We start from the raw sequence: 18,101 nt of genomic DNA, 5'->3' as shown, positions 1-18,101 counted from the left end.
ACACGAAACAGCCCAAAGGCAGAGGACAAGGCCCACTCGCAGGAGGCCCAGGATACAAACAGGCAGCCCACAATACACGAAGGAATAAAGGGGCACCGCGCACCAGGGATCCCCAGGCCAAACAGGACCCAAACAGCAGGCGAAGCACAGGCTCCAGGACCGGCCACCAGAGCAAGGAAACGGACAACAGCCCACCACATGAACAGCGGTACAAGGGAGGAGCAGTCCGAACCCACTAATGAGGATCAAGCAGGCCAAACACAGAGGCACACAAGCCGAGAGAACGCACAGCACCGGGAAGACGGAGGCAACCACCGAGAGCAGACAAAAGCAGGAGTCGCCAGGCTGGAAAGGCTGCAGGCTGAGAGTAGGGGCAGACAAGGTGGAAGAGATGCAGGCAGTAAACACAGAACCGACGAGCAAGAGGCAAAGACCTAACCACCAGGCCACAGCACCCCACAGCAAAGAGACGCAGAAGCAAAAGGGCCGAAGGTCGAAGGCCCAATCAGCGAAACAGAGCGAGCACAGCCAGCACAGGAACGAAGCAGGCAGCGCCCAGTGGGACAAACCAACGCCCACGACCCCATGTAAGAAATGTACAAATGCAACACTTCTAACTGAGCACACAGATTCATTGAAAGACCAGGGATTGAACACCTAATCCACAGAGTGTGAGTCGAAGACCATAACCAAAAGGCCAGAGTGACCCCACAAGGGGCATGTGCATGCAGCAAAATGATCCCCAGAGGCACAAGTAGCATGTGGAAAGAGACGCAAAGCAACACAGAGGTAGCCTGACATGCAGGGAGAAAACACCGCCCTGGAAGCTGCCCAGTAGCACAGGACCCGAGGCACGAACCCATGGCACCCAGCACCAAGGCCGGCAGGTGTGCCGAGAGCCACATCCACACCCCAGCAGTCAAGGAAGTGCTGAAGGACTGTGGATCCATGGGGCCAAGCGGGCGAAGGCGGCGCCACTAAGCCCCAACCAGGTGCCATGACAACACATACGCACCAGGCACGCGAGGCACCTGACCAGCGGTGAAGGCGGTGAGGACCCACCGAGGCAGGCCAGGCCAACAAAGCACCCCTGAGCACCCCAGAACGGAGCGCACAGCACCTGCTGGAACCCAGGAGCATGTGAAAAGTGCCGTCCAAACATGGTCCCTGCTCCACGCCACCCCAAACGTAGGCGGAGGAGGAGCCAAGGAACAAAAGGACATCCGCAAAAAACAAAGGCAGTGGAGCACAGCACAGCAACAGCAGGAGACAAGCTGCACCGGCGAAACGCAGCCAAGTGTCCCAGGAAAGATGAAGGTACATCGGACACAGGGAGAAAGGGAACAAACCGCTAAGCGGAACTCACCCAGAGTGGGGGCTGGAACACCACCAGCAGCAAGGCTCCCACCCCAACAGCAGGAAGGCCAGGAACAGTGCAAACGCAGCACGTCTTCCACCGGGCCCAGCCTCAGGAAGATGCGCACGCGACTCAGAAGCACCCGGGAGGCCATACACCAGTGGCAAAGGGCCGTATGGCCAGGCAGCTCGCTGGCCATGAACAGTCCTGTCACCCAGCAAGCAAGGCAGGGCAGGAGACAGACCAGGAAACCCAGCGCCCGCACAGCCAGGCTGTCGGGTGAGGGAAGGAGAGAAGAACACCATTCCAGTCCAGAAGGAGCAGCACCAGTACACCACGTCCATTATGTTGATAGACAAAAAAAGAACAGGTGAGATGCTGGGTAAGTACTGCTTATGTACTCCGGTAGGAAGGCCAGTATTAGGGTCCCAGCATTCCTCTGGTCTTTCTTTCTGTTGGGAGATGGTTATCTCCACTTTGTCAATGAATGGGACAAGGACATAAGGGACCTTGGGATAATAATATTTTCTTCACACACTTTGTCAAGCATTCGTTTAAGATCTTCACATACACTAAGGGGAGCATACTGTGCATTATGTGCAACTGGTCTGGCATGCTTTTTAAAAACATACAATATTGAGAGAACCCTTAACGCAGCCAACACAACCAAACACAAGAAAATGTCTCCAATACCAGATCAATTTTTGATACAACATCAAAAACAAAGGAACAACTAGAGAGTAAGGAAAAGATAGACTTGTCCTCTTCCCTGAGTAGTATGCCAATAAACAAAGTGGACAAGTCCTTTTGCAGGTTTAAGGCACGGGATTCTTTGCCCAAACTTAGACAGAAAAGGAGCGCAAACAACCACAGTTGTTTTTTTGGAAACCCCTCACCCACCTACCTGGTAGGTGGCATGCTTCATCATCGGGCCCCAGCTGGATCACCTAATGCAATCCAGCTGTGCTTCAATGCCTGAGTTACAGCGCAGCAGGTTATACATGAGAAAGTGGTGAAGTGCTATGTGCAGTGTGAATAGATGATAAAAATATCTCTAGGAATCACCCTTGTAAAGGTTTTAATTAAAGGGTCCTAGGACATGGGTAAAAAAATTATTTTCGGCGTTCTCCGTGAGGTATTGTAATGTACCTCTGTATCCGCTTAGATTGGAGGTCTACAGGGAAAAGGGTTCATATGGCTGGCGGTGTCTTCCAGACACCGCCAGCCATATTATGATGGCCAGTTGCAGATGCCTTTCCGTGGTGGCAATGCCGCCACGGAAAGGCATACGGGCTTTGCTTTGGGGGCCCGTTGCGGGCCCCCAGGGTGATGGGGGTGGTGGGGGGTGCACATGGGGGGTACCTATGGTACCCCCCTGCGTTTCACAGTACAACATGGCAGGCACCGCGCGGTGCCTGTCATGTTGTGCTGTGAAACGCACAACATGCATTTTTGACATTGTGACGGACTGTGCTTTCAGCACCGTCCGCCGCAATGTAAAAAATGCGGGATGCACCCGCCACTGTGGCGGGTGCATCCTAATTTGGGGCACGGTACCTCCGCCCTTGTGGCGGACGGTCCCTGCCCCAGACAGGATGGCGGACGGACTTTGTCCGTCCGCCATCCTAATCGACCCGTAAGTTTGGGCAAAGAATCCCGTGCCTTAAACCTGCAAAAGGACTTGTCCACTTTGTTTATTGGTCAACATCAAAAACTACATGCATTGCAGAATGTATTTTATAAAAAAATTGGAGCATCACAAGACTCATTCACAAGGTTTGGATCCAACTGAACAGGATTGTCAGAACCTGGCTTGAGAACAATACCCAAGCATCCTTCACCCATCCAACCAAACACATCCTTATCATTGATAGCCACATATATTTTTGGGGTTTTGGTGCATGTGTCTTGTATGACCAAGGTATCACTGAACCAACCACACATTTGAATTTCAATACCACCAAAAGGGTTAGGAGACATATCGCTTGTGTATAAAGAATTCTAAACCCCAAATCTTTTTAATGTGTTTTGATCCAATATAGTGATTGGTTAGCCAGAATCAGCCATCACAAGTATTTCAATTTTTACCATTTTTAACTTTACAAAACAGTCCTTTCTTTTTGACATAACTTTGAAGTTCATTCGCAACTGTAGAAATGACATTTCGAACTTTATCCTGACATTCTTCCAACTCTGACTCATTTTCAGTGTGTACAGTAGATATATTTGTATTTTTTATTGCTTAAGCTATAACTCTAAATCTCTTTAGAATGAAGTAATTTAGCAAAATCACTAACTTTATTGCATTTTAGACGCTTCTGTTTCATTGCAAAGCAATGCACAAAATTACCTAAATGTGTTTGTGACCCACAACAATAACAATTAAATGTTTTCTTTTTTCAAAATCAAAATTTTTACCCATAGTTTCATCCATGCATACTGAATTCACATTCAGTTCCTCTTTTTGTTCATTAATTGCCAGTGCCTTAGTTGACACCATAGTCCTTTCAATCCTTTTAGCTGTAAATTAATTCCAAGTATTTTAGTTGCCACTATAGACCTTTCAATCACTTTAGCTGTACAGAATAACTCTGTAAGTGTCTTTCTTGTATTTTTTTATTACAATATCCTAAAACTAACTGATCTCGAAGATAGGTGTCAATGTTGCATCCAAAATCACATGATGAAGGTAAAATCCTGAGTTGGGCCAAAAGTTCATCAACTGTTTCTTCACTACTTTGTTTACATGGAAATACATTTTACTTTTCAACAATACAATTCAGTTATTCCTCAATTCAAGCCTTTTTAGCATCTTCATGATAAACATCTCAGGTGCCAAAACTGTTCTGAAGAGGGTCTATTTCAGGTAAGTGTTTAAAAATGTCCTGCGCTATAGTTCCCAGACAACTAAGTAATAGTGCCTTAATCATTTTGGGTAAGCCTGGGCGGAGGTCGCGGAGTGCAAAAAAAAAAACTCAGCCTCGTTATGCGGAGCTACGTAAGTGCCAGAGTTTCTTTAGATAAATGCTGTTCGTAATGATTTTCAGGGCCAGGTGCCTGTCTGCACTGTGCAATCATCACGAATGGCACCATGCACAGTGCAAGTGGGCGCTGCTTCCTTTCCGCCACTCGAGTAGATTTTTACTCGACCAGCAGCTTTCTCAACGTGAAGGACAGTTTCTCAACTCGAGGGGTCGCAAGCATACGCGACCACTCGTAATAACAAATTTGACCGCCACAAGTTGGGAAATCTCGCCAGGAGATTGGTTTTCCAAACTCGCGCTAACCAACTTGATGTTGACGATCGCGATCAAGGAAAAATGTCACGCACGCCAACTTTACATTGATGAACGTGAGGTTAATGGCTTTTCTTAAGGAGGTCGATATGGAGTCCTTGAGTCTTTGTACACTTCTATACACAAGCACAAATTTCCTTCATAACATTTTAAAGATAACCACCGCGTTTTCCTAATAGCCTCATGCAATTGCTTGTGTTTGCCAGTCACAGCGCTTATGTTTAAGCCAGCCAAATACATAGCTGACATGGTTTTAGATTGCAATGTGTCACATTTTCACAATTTCAGTGTAATTATGAGTGACATTTCAAGGACTATGAGTGACACTTTGTCGCAAGTAAAATCAAGCAATGAAGATGAGGGAAACATATAAGTATCAGAAATTTCACCCATTTGAGCAATGAGATGGTCTTCAGAATCATGTGTTCAAACACACGTAGTTAAGCTAACCGTGCGCATACCAGACTGGCGACCAAAAACTCTAAACAATGATACAACAGGCAATAGACCTTCTCCATCTATGCATCAAGGATCTGGAAAAACATCCCTGAATCAGTCGGGACTGACTCACCACTGCTCCGATTTAGGAAAGTTTTGTGGACACACCTTTTTAACCCCTTCGCTGCGGCGGCTATTCCGCCGCAGCGCTAAGGGGGAGACGGGGCCGCGCGGCCCTCCCGTACTCGTGACGGAACCGCTCCGTCACGGCCCTCGGGTGAGCTGTGCTTGTGACGGTTCAGTCACGGCCTCGCCCGCTCTTTAGAACATCAGTGCAGGCGCGGAAGTCGCACCGCGCAGGCGCGGCGAGCGGGCCGTGACGGAACAGTTCCGTCACCAGCACAGCCCACCCGAGGCTCGTGACGGAACGGTTCCGTCACGAGCATGGGAGGGGTTAAAGAACACGACAGCACAATCAGTGATATAACACACCTCCTCTCAGAAACCAGGTACCTCTCCAATCACTCGCTGACTATTCCTGCCTTTCACTATTTACAGCACTCCACTGCCTAGGTTTCTGCTAATAAAATAGCACATACTTAGACTGACTACTGTTCCTTGACAGATATTGCACTTCAGAGTACACTACATGCACAGGTGCAGGAATGCAAACGTGTTGCTTAGTCATACATGGAGACTACTAGCATGTTATCAGCAGAGAAGAGATGTTAAATACAATAATCAAATAAAACGTTATCTTTTTATTGAAAAAGTATCACCGCAGATCTGGATAACAATGTTGAAATTATTTTAATATAGTAATATATGTAATGATTGAAGCATTGTTAATTCACGCTTAAAGAAATGAAGAAAGTTAAAGTACACTTGTACCTCTAAGGAATGTCAGTTTCTATACCGCCAAGAATCGGACAGACTACAGATACAGCCCTGCCTGTGGTTGTTTTTCCTTGCTTTCTCTGTTTATTTCCTATTATTGTGGGTCAGGAACTCAGCTCCAACAGTGCCTAAAAGCACTCCCTGCCCGTGCCCTGACTTAGCTCCGACAGTGCCTAGAAGACCTCGCTGCCTGTGCCATGACTCGGGTGTAAATGTCCAGAAATAACCCACTGCTCTGCTGACAGAACAACTGAGATGGTGAAAGGTTTGAGGCTTCACGTGCGGTGCTCTAGCACCTTCACCGGACAAATAGCGCCTCTATGACAGGAGATGGGCTGATGTCCCAGAAATAGAATCATTGGTATGGTGGGGAAGAAGGAGGGAACTTTTTTTTAACTTATGTGTGAACATTATCCAAGGTGCCAGAGAGCTGTATAGTAGAAATATGGCATTGCATGAATGGCTACAGACAGTTACATAAGCGCTAGAATTACAAAATTTCCAAAAGAAGTAGGTTATACAGTAGGACTATACATTAGTGAAAAAATCGCTAAGTACAACAGTGAGCTAGTGATATTTGTGAGAACCTGATGAAGAGGAGTTAGTGTCTTTCTGTGCAATAGGTGAGTGAAACCGTAATACAACCCGCAACTATTTTCTGAATAAACAGATCAGGTCTAGATAAAGTGACAAACTATCTGCTACTTAAAAAGTAGTCAAATCAAATCAAATGAAAATCCACTTTATTCGATTAATAAAACCCATAAAAGTATACTATACATAATACAAAATAGTGTCAGAATTTGATAGATTCTCATTAAAAACATTATAAAAAAACAGTATCACCAAATATATATCATACATACAAAGATGTTTCCAGAATTTCATGGTTTACTGCCTTTAATAAACGATTACACAATTATATCAATTTATCCCTTTCCATGTAACTCAGTGTGTTAGGTGATCTGGCACCGTTTGGACTGCCAATCTAGTCTTCCTACTTCGAATAGATGCAACAAGGAAGCTTGCAACACCAAACATGATTACCGGAAATTCCATTAATTGTAAGTAGAGTAGTGCTGGTTTATACTGCAAAAATCCCTTGTTTTTTTAACAATGGAAAGATAAACTTTAACCTGCCCCCAATATAAAATGGACAAAGAAACATAAAATGCATCGTGTCTTGGGGTGAGTAGTCATCACACTTACAAGGTGCGGCATCCTCCGGCCTACTCCACCCCTTCAGATCACTTAATAACAAATGAATCTGATTAAAACGAAATTTCAATAGCAGCCATCGGTGGAAGGGGATCGTTACAATAGTGAGATATGGTTGAATGGATAGAGACGAAATAAGCAGATAATGGGCTTAAAAAGTAGTCAGTGTCACACTTACGGTGGCGCGTTGAGCACTGCAATGCTGTCATTGTACGGACCATCCCATCTGATGACTTCCCCCTGCAACAGTGGCCTCCGTCAAGGACTGATGCCGGTGTGGCATTTTGATCATGGCTCAGTGCTGCTGGATCCCTGCTGTGCCTGTTGAGGCACCATTACTTTGATGGAGGACGGGCCGTGGGTGATGGCAATGTCCCATTATGGCAGTCGTTCAGGGCACACAAGTCAACAAAGTTTTGGTAACCAGGCGTGCAACGCCCATTGGGATCAAAGGGCTTCACCCCCTCCATCCCCATTGTGTGTCGTAGCCCGGGCTGAGACAGCTTCGTGGGCACACACAGAGCCGCACCCGAGTACTTGACAGGTCTTTAAAAGACCATTTGCTTGTAAATGAGTCTTTGTTGTTTTTTCACCCCTTCTAGAGTCCCTGCATCTCCACTCTAACTATTGCTGGAAGAGTCAGCCCCCCCCGACATTTTTTCTTAGCCCCCTTCGAAATTTGGCTCTAGTTGCGCCCCTGGTGGCAACTGTCTGCCCAGCCTCTCCGTGGGTGAATTAGTAACATTGTCACCTCGTCTGCCTGAGCCCAGAGCGAGTTGGACAAGCCCCTAAGCCAGCCTGCAGACAGCGCACACCACGTGGCTGCCAGCTTTCTGTTACTGTGTTAATTTAGCAGTGCTCCAGCTTGTTGACAGCCCAGGAGGTGCTTTAAAAGTGTGACTTTTGATTTGACTGTGGTGATGCGGACCACCACACAGAAATAAGTTAGTTTAACACCTGATGTGCGGCACTTGGCAGGGCTGCCACCACCAAAAATCATTCTAAGATGGCTGCCATGTTTTCTTTGCTAAGCGTCTTTACACTGCTAGGAAGACTGATGTAAGAAGTGCAGTCATGCATTCATTCGTAAACCATGCTCATGTGTTTAAGTTACATCAGAATTACCTGCAACAGAATCCAACCTTGAAAAATTAGTGAAACTTTCTCTCCTTCAAGAAACATCACATTGGTATTAGTGACACACTGAGACTGCACATTAAGGATTTAAACTCACTCGATTGGTTTCATATGAAATACTTCCGTTCTTCAAAACCTGAGAGTGCAGGTAAGCTCCACAAACTGTTGCCTAATTAATAAAGCAATCTTGAAGGCAACAAATAATGATGAAAGGAAATCATAGAACTCATTTCTATTTTTTTCACAGAAATAAAAAGCCATGAACGCAGATGGAGGTTTTGGGGGGGGCAGACGAGCCCCGGGAGGTCTGCCCCCCGGGCAGTTTGGGAGGGGGAGGGGTGGCCGACAGCGGCCATTTTGTAAAGTTGTTTGGGCTACGTGGGAATAGCCCAAACGTAGCCCAATTCATTTTGAAAGCCCCAATATATAGGCTATAAGGGGCTGGCTCTCCCTCTCCCAGCCACCATTTTAGGTTTTGGTGACCTGGTGTCTGGGAGTGTAGTAGGATTTAGCTTTTTCCCTCCCTCCCACCCTTTACTTAGGGGTTTCAGTGGGCGTGTTTCGGAGAGGATGCTTTAGGGTTTGGCTGTTTTTGTGGGGGAAGGGTGCATAGGGTTCTGGTGATTTGTATATTCAGTTGCTTGAAGCAGGTGCAGTGGGGTTGTTAAAAAGTTGGCCAGATTGGCAGACGTTTTTAGTTAAATGTTGGAAGTTTTGTGGGCAGGGCCAGGGAAAGGTTAGGCAGGTATGATAAGTTTAGAATAGAGGTTAGGTAGTTACAGTTGCAGAAGGACAGATAGGGTGGTAGTTTATTTTTAGATGGCAGGAGTTTAGAACTGCAATATTGTGGAATGGGATTGCTAAGGAATGTTATGCAATGTTATGTTATCGGCAGGGTGGGGGATTTTATGCCGGGATCGTAGGGGTAAGGGTGGGGGAATGGAGGATCAGCTATTTTATGTATAGTGAGGTTTTAGTTTGTAAGACATTGGCCTAGTTTGGACTTTGTGATATGCACCTGTCTTCAATAAAGCGGCCATTTTCACACACAAAAATGGGTCTTGGTGTTGACTTACCCCCTCCCTCCCAAAGAGCACCTGTATCCCATTCCGGTTGCTCTCAATTGTCTTGTGTGGAACACTGAAGACATACATTCCGGTGCTGACAGTGACCTGAGCCGTACACAAGCCAACACGGATACAAGTACAAATAGAGCATGCACTAATAAAGGGGTTTAACAATATGACAGGCAAAATTAAAGATAATAAACGTAACAATTGGTCAAGACAACAATAAGCATAACCAGAGGACTATATACACCCAGATACAACAAAAATATGTAAAATAAACAATATTCTCATCTTCAATAATCTGTCCCATGATATTCTTGACCTCACAATTTTTTTGGCACAACATTTGCATCAAACGATATTTTATTAACCTTTTTGGGGTGAAATACTGCTCTGTAACTAAAAACTGTGCATGCACCCCTACATCTCCGAGTTGTCTAATTCTAGAACAGCATTATATCCACACTTATGACACAACCTAAAGGAATAATTCATATTGGTATACTTGCCTCATTGCTCAGCAGTGTTTCCCAGTCAGAGACCTCTGTGAGTTCCATACCCCATCTCTTCTCTAGGAGAGCATCCTTGACAATCACAGATATGGCACGCAGACCGAAGGAGGCAAAAAGGTTGGCATGAATGTAGTTGCGGGTGCAGCGCAGCTTCCTGCATTAACAAAGGACATTTCAAAATAAACAACATTTAAGAGGGAATATCAATATTGTTAATTTAAAGAACAAATCACTATCAAATCTTTGGATTTTATGGCAGGTGAAATCTTAGAAGTCCTCTAGAACAAGCAACAAAATAATAGCTTAACCATGAGCAATTTCTGGCTTCTGGATTAGCTATTCACGGTATTTAGCAGCAGAATATATTGAAGTGTGTAGTTAGTGACTCATACAAAGGGTACTCTTCCCAAACAAACTGCTGAGCAGAAATGTCTTGGATCATTGGCTTTGGGGGTTGTCACAACTCCTAAAATACTGGTGACTCCCAGGTGGTATGCTTTGCTGCAAATAATGCAGCAGCACTGCCTGGCAGATTCTTACAGCTCTGCAGTTCAAGCTCTTCCAGCAGGAGGTGCTGTGGGAAGCGTTAAAGCAAATCTGTCCCTGCAGAGCTCTGAAACCTGCAGTTCCAAGTTCTCCCAGCAGAAGGTGCTGTTGTGAATGGTGAATGAGAGCCAGAAGTTCAGTTGGTAGAGCAGCTTCTGGTTTCACAGTTCTGTAAAGAACAATGTGAATATACAATGAGAACTTGGTTAGCTTTCACCGTGAGAGGTTGCTGTGGTGCCCGTGTAAGCATATATGGAGGTAGTGCATACCCCTCTCGGCAGGTGGCATTCATGCAAATGGTGTAGGTTTGCTGCCGTTAGATGAGACCACTGCTTCTACAGAGACATCACGTTTGGCAATGGTATAAAAATGATGATCCCTGCTCCTGTTGGGCCAGTTTATTCCCACAATGAATCACTAAAAGAATGGCTGGATGGGGCCTGTGACTTTGTGCAGTGCCACTCTCTCCCACCACATAAGGCTGCAGATAGTGGTTCAGGAGCACTAGTGGTTAAAAAGGCAATCATACCTCGTTCAAGATTCATATTCCCACAGCATTTGACACTACATGAAATGTGGTAGGTCTGTAGAAAACTTTCTCCTATACCAGGGACATATTAGAAAACAGTCAGTGTTTAATTTCTAAAAAAATTAAAAAAAAAGCAAAAACAAGCTAAGTGCAAGGGCCCAAGGTATTTTTAAGGTGTCTGCTGCAGCTGGGAACAACCACAGCTCCCGCCGCTGCTGCTGAATGCCAGTGCCAGCATTACCCACTTAGGTCACACTCAAGTGTGACCTTTTGTACTATTCTAGATGACCCTGAACTATAAGAATGGCCTGTAAGTTCTAGTTTTATTACTTTTTTAAAGTATATTGAATAGTTAAATGTTCTTATAATGTTCTGTGCTCACAAAATAGGCAGATAGCACCACCATGAGTGGACTCTGATAACTATGTGCCAGTGTTTCCAGATAAGTGCCAGTGCTGAGCACCAGCAAACATGGCACAAATTAAGCATTTTAACCGTGGACAACAATGAAGTTGAGTGGTCAATGAGTTCAGTCTTTCAGCCTCTTTTTGGAAATAAGGTAAGCGCTGGTCACCCCTGTTTGGCACTTAGATTGGTGAGTTGTGTCTGATCTGTGGGCAGGTCTTACCCGTGGCACCCTCGTCCAGAAGAATATACCTGAAGACGGTGAGGATGAGCAGTGACGAGATGAGGGCCAGGAGGGACAGGGAGTACCCCACTGTGTACAGCACTTTGAAGCTCACCATTAAGTTTCGCGTTCCTTCCTAGGAGAGGGGAAAATGAGGGCCAATTAGACTTATTCGCAGAGGAGCACCATTATCTTATTAACCTCAAAAGGATGAATGATTGAGTTGCCCCACCCACTGAATTGAAGCCTGTGACTTTCACGTTTCACACAAATGCTTAAAGTTACAGGACAAAAATTCCACAATTTTTGGTGAAGTGTCAGGCAAAATTCCTGTGCCTCCCATTATTAAAAATGATTACAAAGCAGACAGCCAGGTGGATTAGAAAAGTCTAATTCTGGGAATATGGAGTGAAGAGGTTGACCAACGATAAAAAGGTGCCTATCTTCAAGTTCAAGAACATTTCTACCAATACAAGTGATATTTTAAAAACAGCCCAATCAATAGAGGACTTTTACATCTTGATTCCTACTTTGAAATTGTTGCTATTTGTTATGATTTGAAAATATCAACAAGGCTTAAACAAACGACACAAGCCAGCTGGCTGTATGCCAGAGTATCATATACAGAAATATTACCTCACAAAAATACAATGACATAAATAATATTTTAAATAATTTTGTGTTATTTGGTCTAGGTTTTCTAATATTTATTCCAACTGGTTGGATGTCAGAGTGTTGAACACATAAATATCACCTAACAAACATATTGTGTTCCAAAAAATATTTTAAAACATTGTCCCTTTGGCGTTAGATTTTAGGTTGGTAACTCCAGTGGGGTTATATTTTTTTATTTGATATATAACACACAATATTTATGTCAGACAATATCCTGACATCAATATTCTGGCACCACGCCAAGACTATCTGCCAGTTCTTGAACAGTATACTAAGCTATCCCGCAAATATTTTATAAGATGGCCTTAGGGATGTTTTGCGATCACCTCCTCCTACATGCCTACACAGTTACACCTTGCCAAGTAATATGCAGCACATGGAAAGGTAAGTCATCCTCACTCACCTCCTCCTTGGCCACTTCCATCTCCTCTTCGCACTGGGAAGAGTTCCGCCATGGCTGAGTGCTGTTCCCTGTCACCCAGCGGCCATCTTGACCACACCTCCGACTCACAACGCCATGCTTCACTGCAAGAAAAGGAAAACGGTCTTTTTACATGAAAACACATTTTTTAGTGCCATCTTTCCAGATCCTCGTGCCTCCATGCTAAATACTTTCAGCTTTAATCCCAAGTTACATTTTCTCTCATGAAGTCTTGAAGAAACCACATTGATGCCATTCCAAATATATAGTGTGGCAGTATAAACTCAAAGTAACTTCAGAATATTGCTTGGCGTGACACCTTTTGATGGTCTATGGTAAGGCCCTCAATATAAGAGGCCATTGATTCCTGATGGGCCTTATAACCTTGTAACTGACCTCGTCAGTAATTATGATTTCTACAAAGTTTCAGTGGACCACTGGTCTTTTTCCAGGAGATGCCAGTCACAATTAATACTCATCTCATTAATTTCTTATCACTTGGAATTTTCAGGGTTCAGACCACATTACCCCTTAATTATGCAACTCCAGCAGTGTGCAATTAACAACTCCCGCATCAGGACAGTCACAATGAGGCCATGAGTGAGACACCTCAAGAGAACCAGCTGCAGTCTGGGGCATTCCTTGGTCAGTGTTATGTTCTGCTACTTCCTTCAGGAATCTGGAAGAAAGATTCTAAGGGGCAGATTTACAATAACTGGCGCATCCCCAGGGATGCGCCAGTTATTATGCGCTGCAGCTCCGCCACCCATGGTGCGCCGCATTTACAATGCGGCGCACCATGGGGCAAAAACGGCACAGATGCGTGACGCATCTGTGCCGTAAAGGCGGCGCATTGCTGGAATTGCGTCGCAAGCACGACGCAGCTCCAGCGAAGCTCTGGGGGGCCCTATCTGTCCAATGCTGCGTTAAGCCTTACGCCTGCTTCAAGCAGGCGCAGGGGTTTGATGCAGCATTGGCCTAAAAGTGCCTGCGTGAAATCTTGTAGATTTCACGCAGGCACTTTTGCGAGGCGCACCTGCCCCGGAACGCCCACCCTGCGCCGGTACGCCCACATGTGGCGCAGGGCTTTACAACGTGACGCATCTGCCTAGATGCGTCACGTTGTAAATGGGTCGCAGGGATGCGCCACGTTTACGCCGCCGTTACGTGACGCAACGGCGGCGTAAACGTGGCGCAAGCCGACATAAATCTGCCTGTAAGAACGTAGGAGTGAGCAGACAGTTGCTGAGAGGCAGGGACACGTCTAAGGTCATTTTATGGAGCTGAGTAAAGCTTTGTTTAATTTAAGACCTGCATGCTGTCTTCTTAAAATTGGTGATGATGGTGGGATACTTAAGGAAGAAGACTCCACGGAGGAGAAGGGACATTTCAAGTAATATCTATCTGAAGCAGCCGAGTTGAGGGACGACATACGGCACCTGGTCTAAGGTCCTGTGACGTTGTGATGTCCTTTGAAAAGGTGAAGCCTGCATAAAACACTGTGGTAGGTATGGGCAAATCAGCAAGATTTTGGGAGATTCCAGGCTAAAGCACGGGCTGGCATGAGGAAATTGTCTCGTCATGAGTACTGTGCCGTTAGCAGCACAGGTACATTTAGCATGTGCGAAAACTGAATGATGGCTTGAGCCGTGTGGGGAATCTGATCCAGCAGTAATGTTTGGTTGGAGAGCGCATGTCGGTGGCCGACCCTTTGATGGCACATGAGGAAGTCTGAGGTAAAGATCGAGCCTCGAAGGGTTTAGCTGGGGGAAGGTTTGTGTGATACTGTGGGCGCTTACCAATTTCTGGTGGTTGAAAGCAGAGCGGTTGCACAAGGAGGCAGCATGCTCTACTAGGGAAGGGCTTCTGTATGTGGGACTCAAAGGAAGAGAAAACCAGAGTCAGGTGTTAATTCTGCCCCAAGAGAACTCTATTGGATGAGCTATTGTCTCCACCCTGAACTGTGTCGCAGAACACTACACTGCTGACCTCAGTGTGTGAAGAAGTGAAGTGAAGAAGTGACGTTGGTTTTAGGGCAATTGGAAGCCGGGAATGCTGACTTGAGTGTGTTGGCCTGAATGTGGTGAACGAATGGCATACATGTTTTTGCAAATAGTGCTGACAGGAAAAGTGAAGAAAAATTGGTGATTAATTTTCCCTATCAACAGTCATGGTTACACAATCTATACCTGCACCTCTATCATACTTGCAAAAGCCTGGGCTTCCATATGAGTGGAAGCAAACCTTCAAAAAATACTTGAAAGCTATAGGAGGGGAAAATGTCATCGCAAAAAAAAAATTGTCCCTTTCGAATCATAGTTTGTGTTTGGATGGCAGGAAAGTTCTCACAACTTTGCTAGTGCCCATGAAGAAAAGTAGAAATGGGGATGCAGGTTCTGATGTAGAGAAGGATGAAGAGCATGCCAGTGCTTCAAAGGCATTGGAAGAGAATTATGGGTTAAATGTGATCATTGTGGTCGAGAGGCACAAGTGATTTTCTTGTGCCCAGATGCAGGGGGAAACAATTGAACAATATGTAGCTGCCCTGATAAGATTTGCTATTTCGTGTGAATTCAAGGATATACAAGATGAAATTATAAGAGGCCAGTTAATCATTAGAGCAAACAATCATCTGAAGATCCAGGAGAGGTTGTTAGGACTAAAGTATCCCACATTAGAAAGAGCAATAGATGTAGCTAGACACATGGCGAATACCTCACGCTAGGTTAAGGAATTAGGCAGCACAACAGTTAAGGGAGGTATGGAGAAAGAGGGAATGTGTGATGGAAATGCCATGCAAAACAAAAACACATGCAAAACTAATGAACTAACAGCTGAAGTGAGCAATTGCCCTGCTTCTAAGAGTGAATTATTTCTCTAGAGTATGTAGAATGTCTGAAAATTATCATTCTAAGAGGGCAGTCCATTTGGTGAATGAACAGGAAGACTCACTACACAAGGAGAAGTAAAGCATGATTCAAGAAGATGAGATTGAAGTGTTAGTGGTGTGTGGAGTGGAGTCACAACTTAAAGACAGCTGTAATGTGATGAGTGAAGTATATAGTCCCCAAAATGTACAGTCAGAATGAATGGTAGGGAGGTAGAAGTCTGTGCTGATTTGTGTTCGCCATTCACGCTTACAAAACTGTATGGGAAGAATTTAGGATGTTTGAAGAAATTTGAACATAGAATTGTTCTTAACAGGGTTGCTTTGCCCAAGGTGCACAAAGTGCAGAACGTTCCGCTTGCGTTGAAGAGACTGTTACGGGGGGGGGGGGGGACTGCAATGGTTAGGTAATGAGGGTGTGATCGAACCAATTGAAGCCTCTAACTGATTGAGACCAACCATAATTGCAAAGAAATCTTAAGGCAATATACGCAGGTGTGGTGATTTCAGGGATGTGAAGGAGTGTATATGGATAGATAATCATCTTCTTCCTCGGATAAACGAAATGCTGGTGAGTATGACTGGTGACAGATGTGTCACTGCCATTGATTTGCCTAGTGTCCGTCATCATGTATGGTTACACGTTAAAGAGATACTAGCATTTGACTTCCTTCATAATGCCTGAAGGTACGTACCAATTTGTTTGAATGCCTTTTGGACTTGCTTCTGCATCAGCAGTGTTCCAGGGGGTCATGCAAGGGGTTTTGCAAGGATTGTCAAATCTTCTAGTGTTGCATGATGATGTGTTAATCGGGGTGTGAGCAAGTAAAAACACAATTGCATTTTAGGTGATGTGTTGCAACGATTGGAGCAGATAGGTCTCACCATCGGTCTAGATAAATTCAAAGTTGCTATGGAAGAAGTAGAGTACCTAGGTCACACTTTAATTTACGAAGGTGTTAAACCCAAACTCAGTTTGGTGGAAGTAATTGAAAAAATACCTTCTCCCCAGTGCAAGAAACAGTTACGGTCATTTTAGGGCCTTACAGAGTATTACTCCAAGTTTGTGGATCATTTCACTGAGAGAGTTCATGTGTTACGAACTTTCAGGAATAAGGGAGTACATTTTCAATGGGCGACATCTTGTCAACAGGCATTTAAAGCTGTGAAGAATTCCTTCAACAAGGCTGTTGTTTTTAAACCATTAGATCTCAATGATGGTACCATCATTGTGACAGAAGCCAGTAATTATGGTCTTGGAGCCTTGTTAGTGCAGGTGTAAAGGACGTGAGGGAATGGTTGCTTTTGCTTAGCATACCCTGAGGGGTGTGGAGGACACATACTCCGCTATACAAAAGGAGGCATTGGCTGGTGGGGTGTGCAGCATTTCCAGATCCTTGTGTAAAGAGCTGGTTTTGAGTTATGCACCGATCCTAGACAATTGGTGGACGTGTTCTCCACGACAAGGGCCAGTAAAGCTACACTACATATTACCAAATGATTGTACCGCACCAGGAGTACATGTTTTCAATTAAGTATGTACCTGACATGAAAACTATCAATGCAGATTGTTTGCCAAGGTTATCAATGAGTGTTCATACTGGAGTTGATGTGGAAGAATGGTTGGTAGCAGAAATCAGTGAGGGGTGTATGGGACCTATTGAAGAAGATGAACAGAGGGAAGCAATTTCAGGAGATGCTGTGTTAGTAAAATTGATTGAAGCGTTACCTCGTGAAGGGGTGGAAGACAGAAGAGTTAGAACTGTCAAAAAAAGTTTGAGAAGAACTGTCACTGATGGACGGTATTGTAAGGAGAAGTAAAAGGTTAGTTTTAAAAACCAAATTGTGTCAAAGATTATTTATGTTGCTACACGAAGGTCATGAGGGAATGTAAGCCATGAAGAAGTTGGCCCTGTTGATTTTTGGTGGCTGAGTGTAGATAGACAGATAGAAAGATGTGTTCATGATTGCATACACTGCATGTGTAGAGACAATACTTGCACCTTGCAAGAAATGTCCATATTTCATTTGGCTCTACTTCAACATGCATGGAAAAGAGTAGCAATTGATATATTTGGACCATTTGATTGTCAGGGTGTGAATGAGAGATTTGCGGTGGTGATGATGGATTACTTTTTGAAGTGGCCAGAAGTAGCATTTATGAGAGAGATAAAGGCTGCCAATGTGATTTCATTTTTTGAGGATATCTTCAGAAGAGAAAGTTACTCTGGTGTGATGTTACCTGACAATGGCCCCAAATTTTGGATCAGAAGAGTTTGAGTCATGTCTCAAAAGGTAAGGAATCAAACATTACAAGACAGCAGTGTATAATCCCAGGGGAAATGGTTTGATTGAATGCTTTAATCAAGTGTTGTGATAAAGTATACAGTTGGCTATATCAAGTAATGAGTGTTGAAGAAGACAGGTCAAGAACATGTTGTGGAATTATAGGACCACACCACATTCAGTGACAGGAGAAACACCTTTTTC

The 18,101-nt window shown here is 44.6% G+C and overlaps 1 protein-coding gene across 1 annotated transcript in view; it reads right to left on the bottom strand.

Moving 5' to 3' along the window:
• Positions 1-18,101, bottom strand: part of LOC144785427 (glucagon receptor-like) — a 127,055-nt gene that overhangs the window by 85,023 nt on the left and 23,931 nt on the right. The window contains exons 4-6 of the mRNA XM_078664340.1: positions 12,707-12,828; positions 11,658-11,764; positions 9,923-10,079 (exon numbers count right to left, since the gene is read on the bottom strand). Coding sequence (XP_078520466.1) covers positions 9,923-10,079; positions 11,658-11,764; positions 12,707-12,828 — 386 coding nt within the window. The remainder of the gene's footprint in view (positions 1-9,922; positions 10,080-11,657; positions 11,765-12,706; positions 12,829-18,101) is intronic.

The sequence above is a fragment of the Lissotriton helveticus genome, chromosome 10, assembly GCF_964261635.1.
Source record: "Lissotriton helveticus chromosome 10, aLisHel1.1, whole genome shotgun sequence".
In the NCBI taxonomy this organism is placed as follows: Eukaryota; Metazoa; Chordata; class Amphibia; order Caudata; family Salamandridae; genus Lissotriton; species Lissotriton helveticus.
This window is presented reverse-complemented; position numbering and strand designations above follow the sequence as displayed.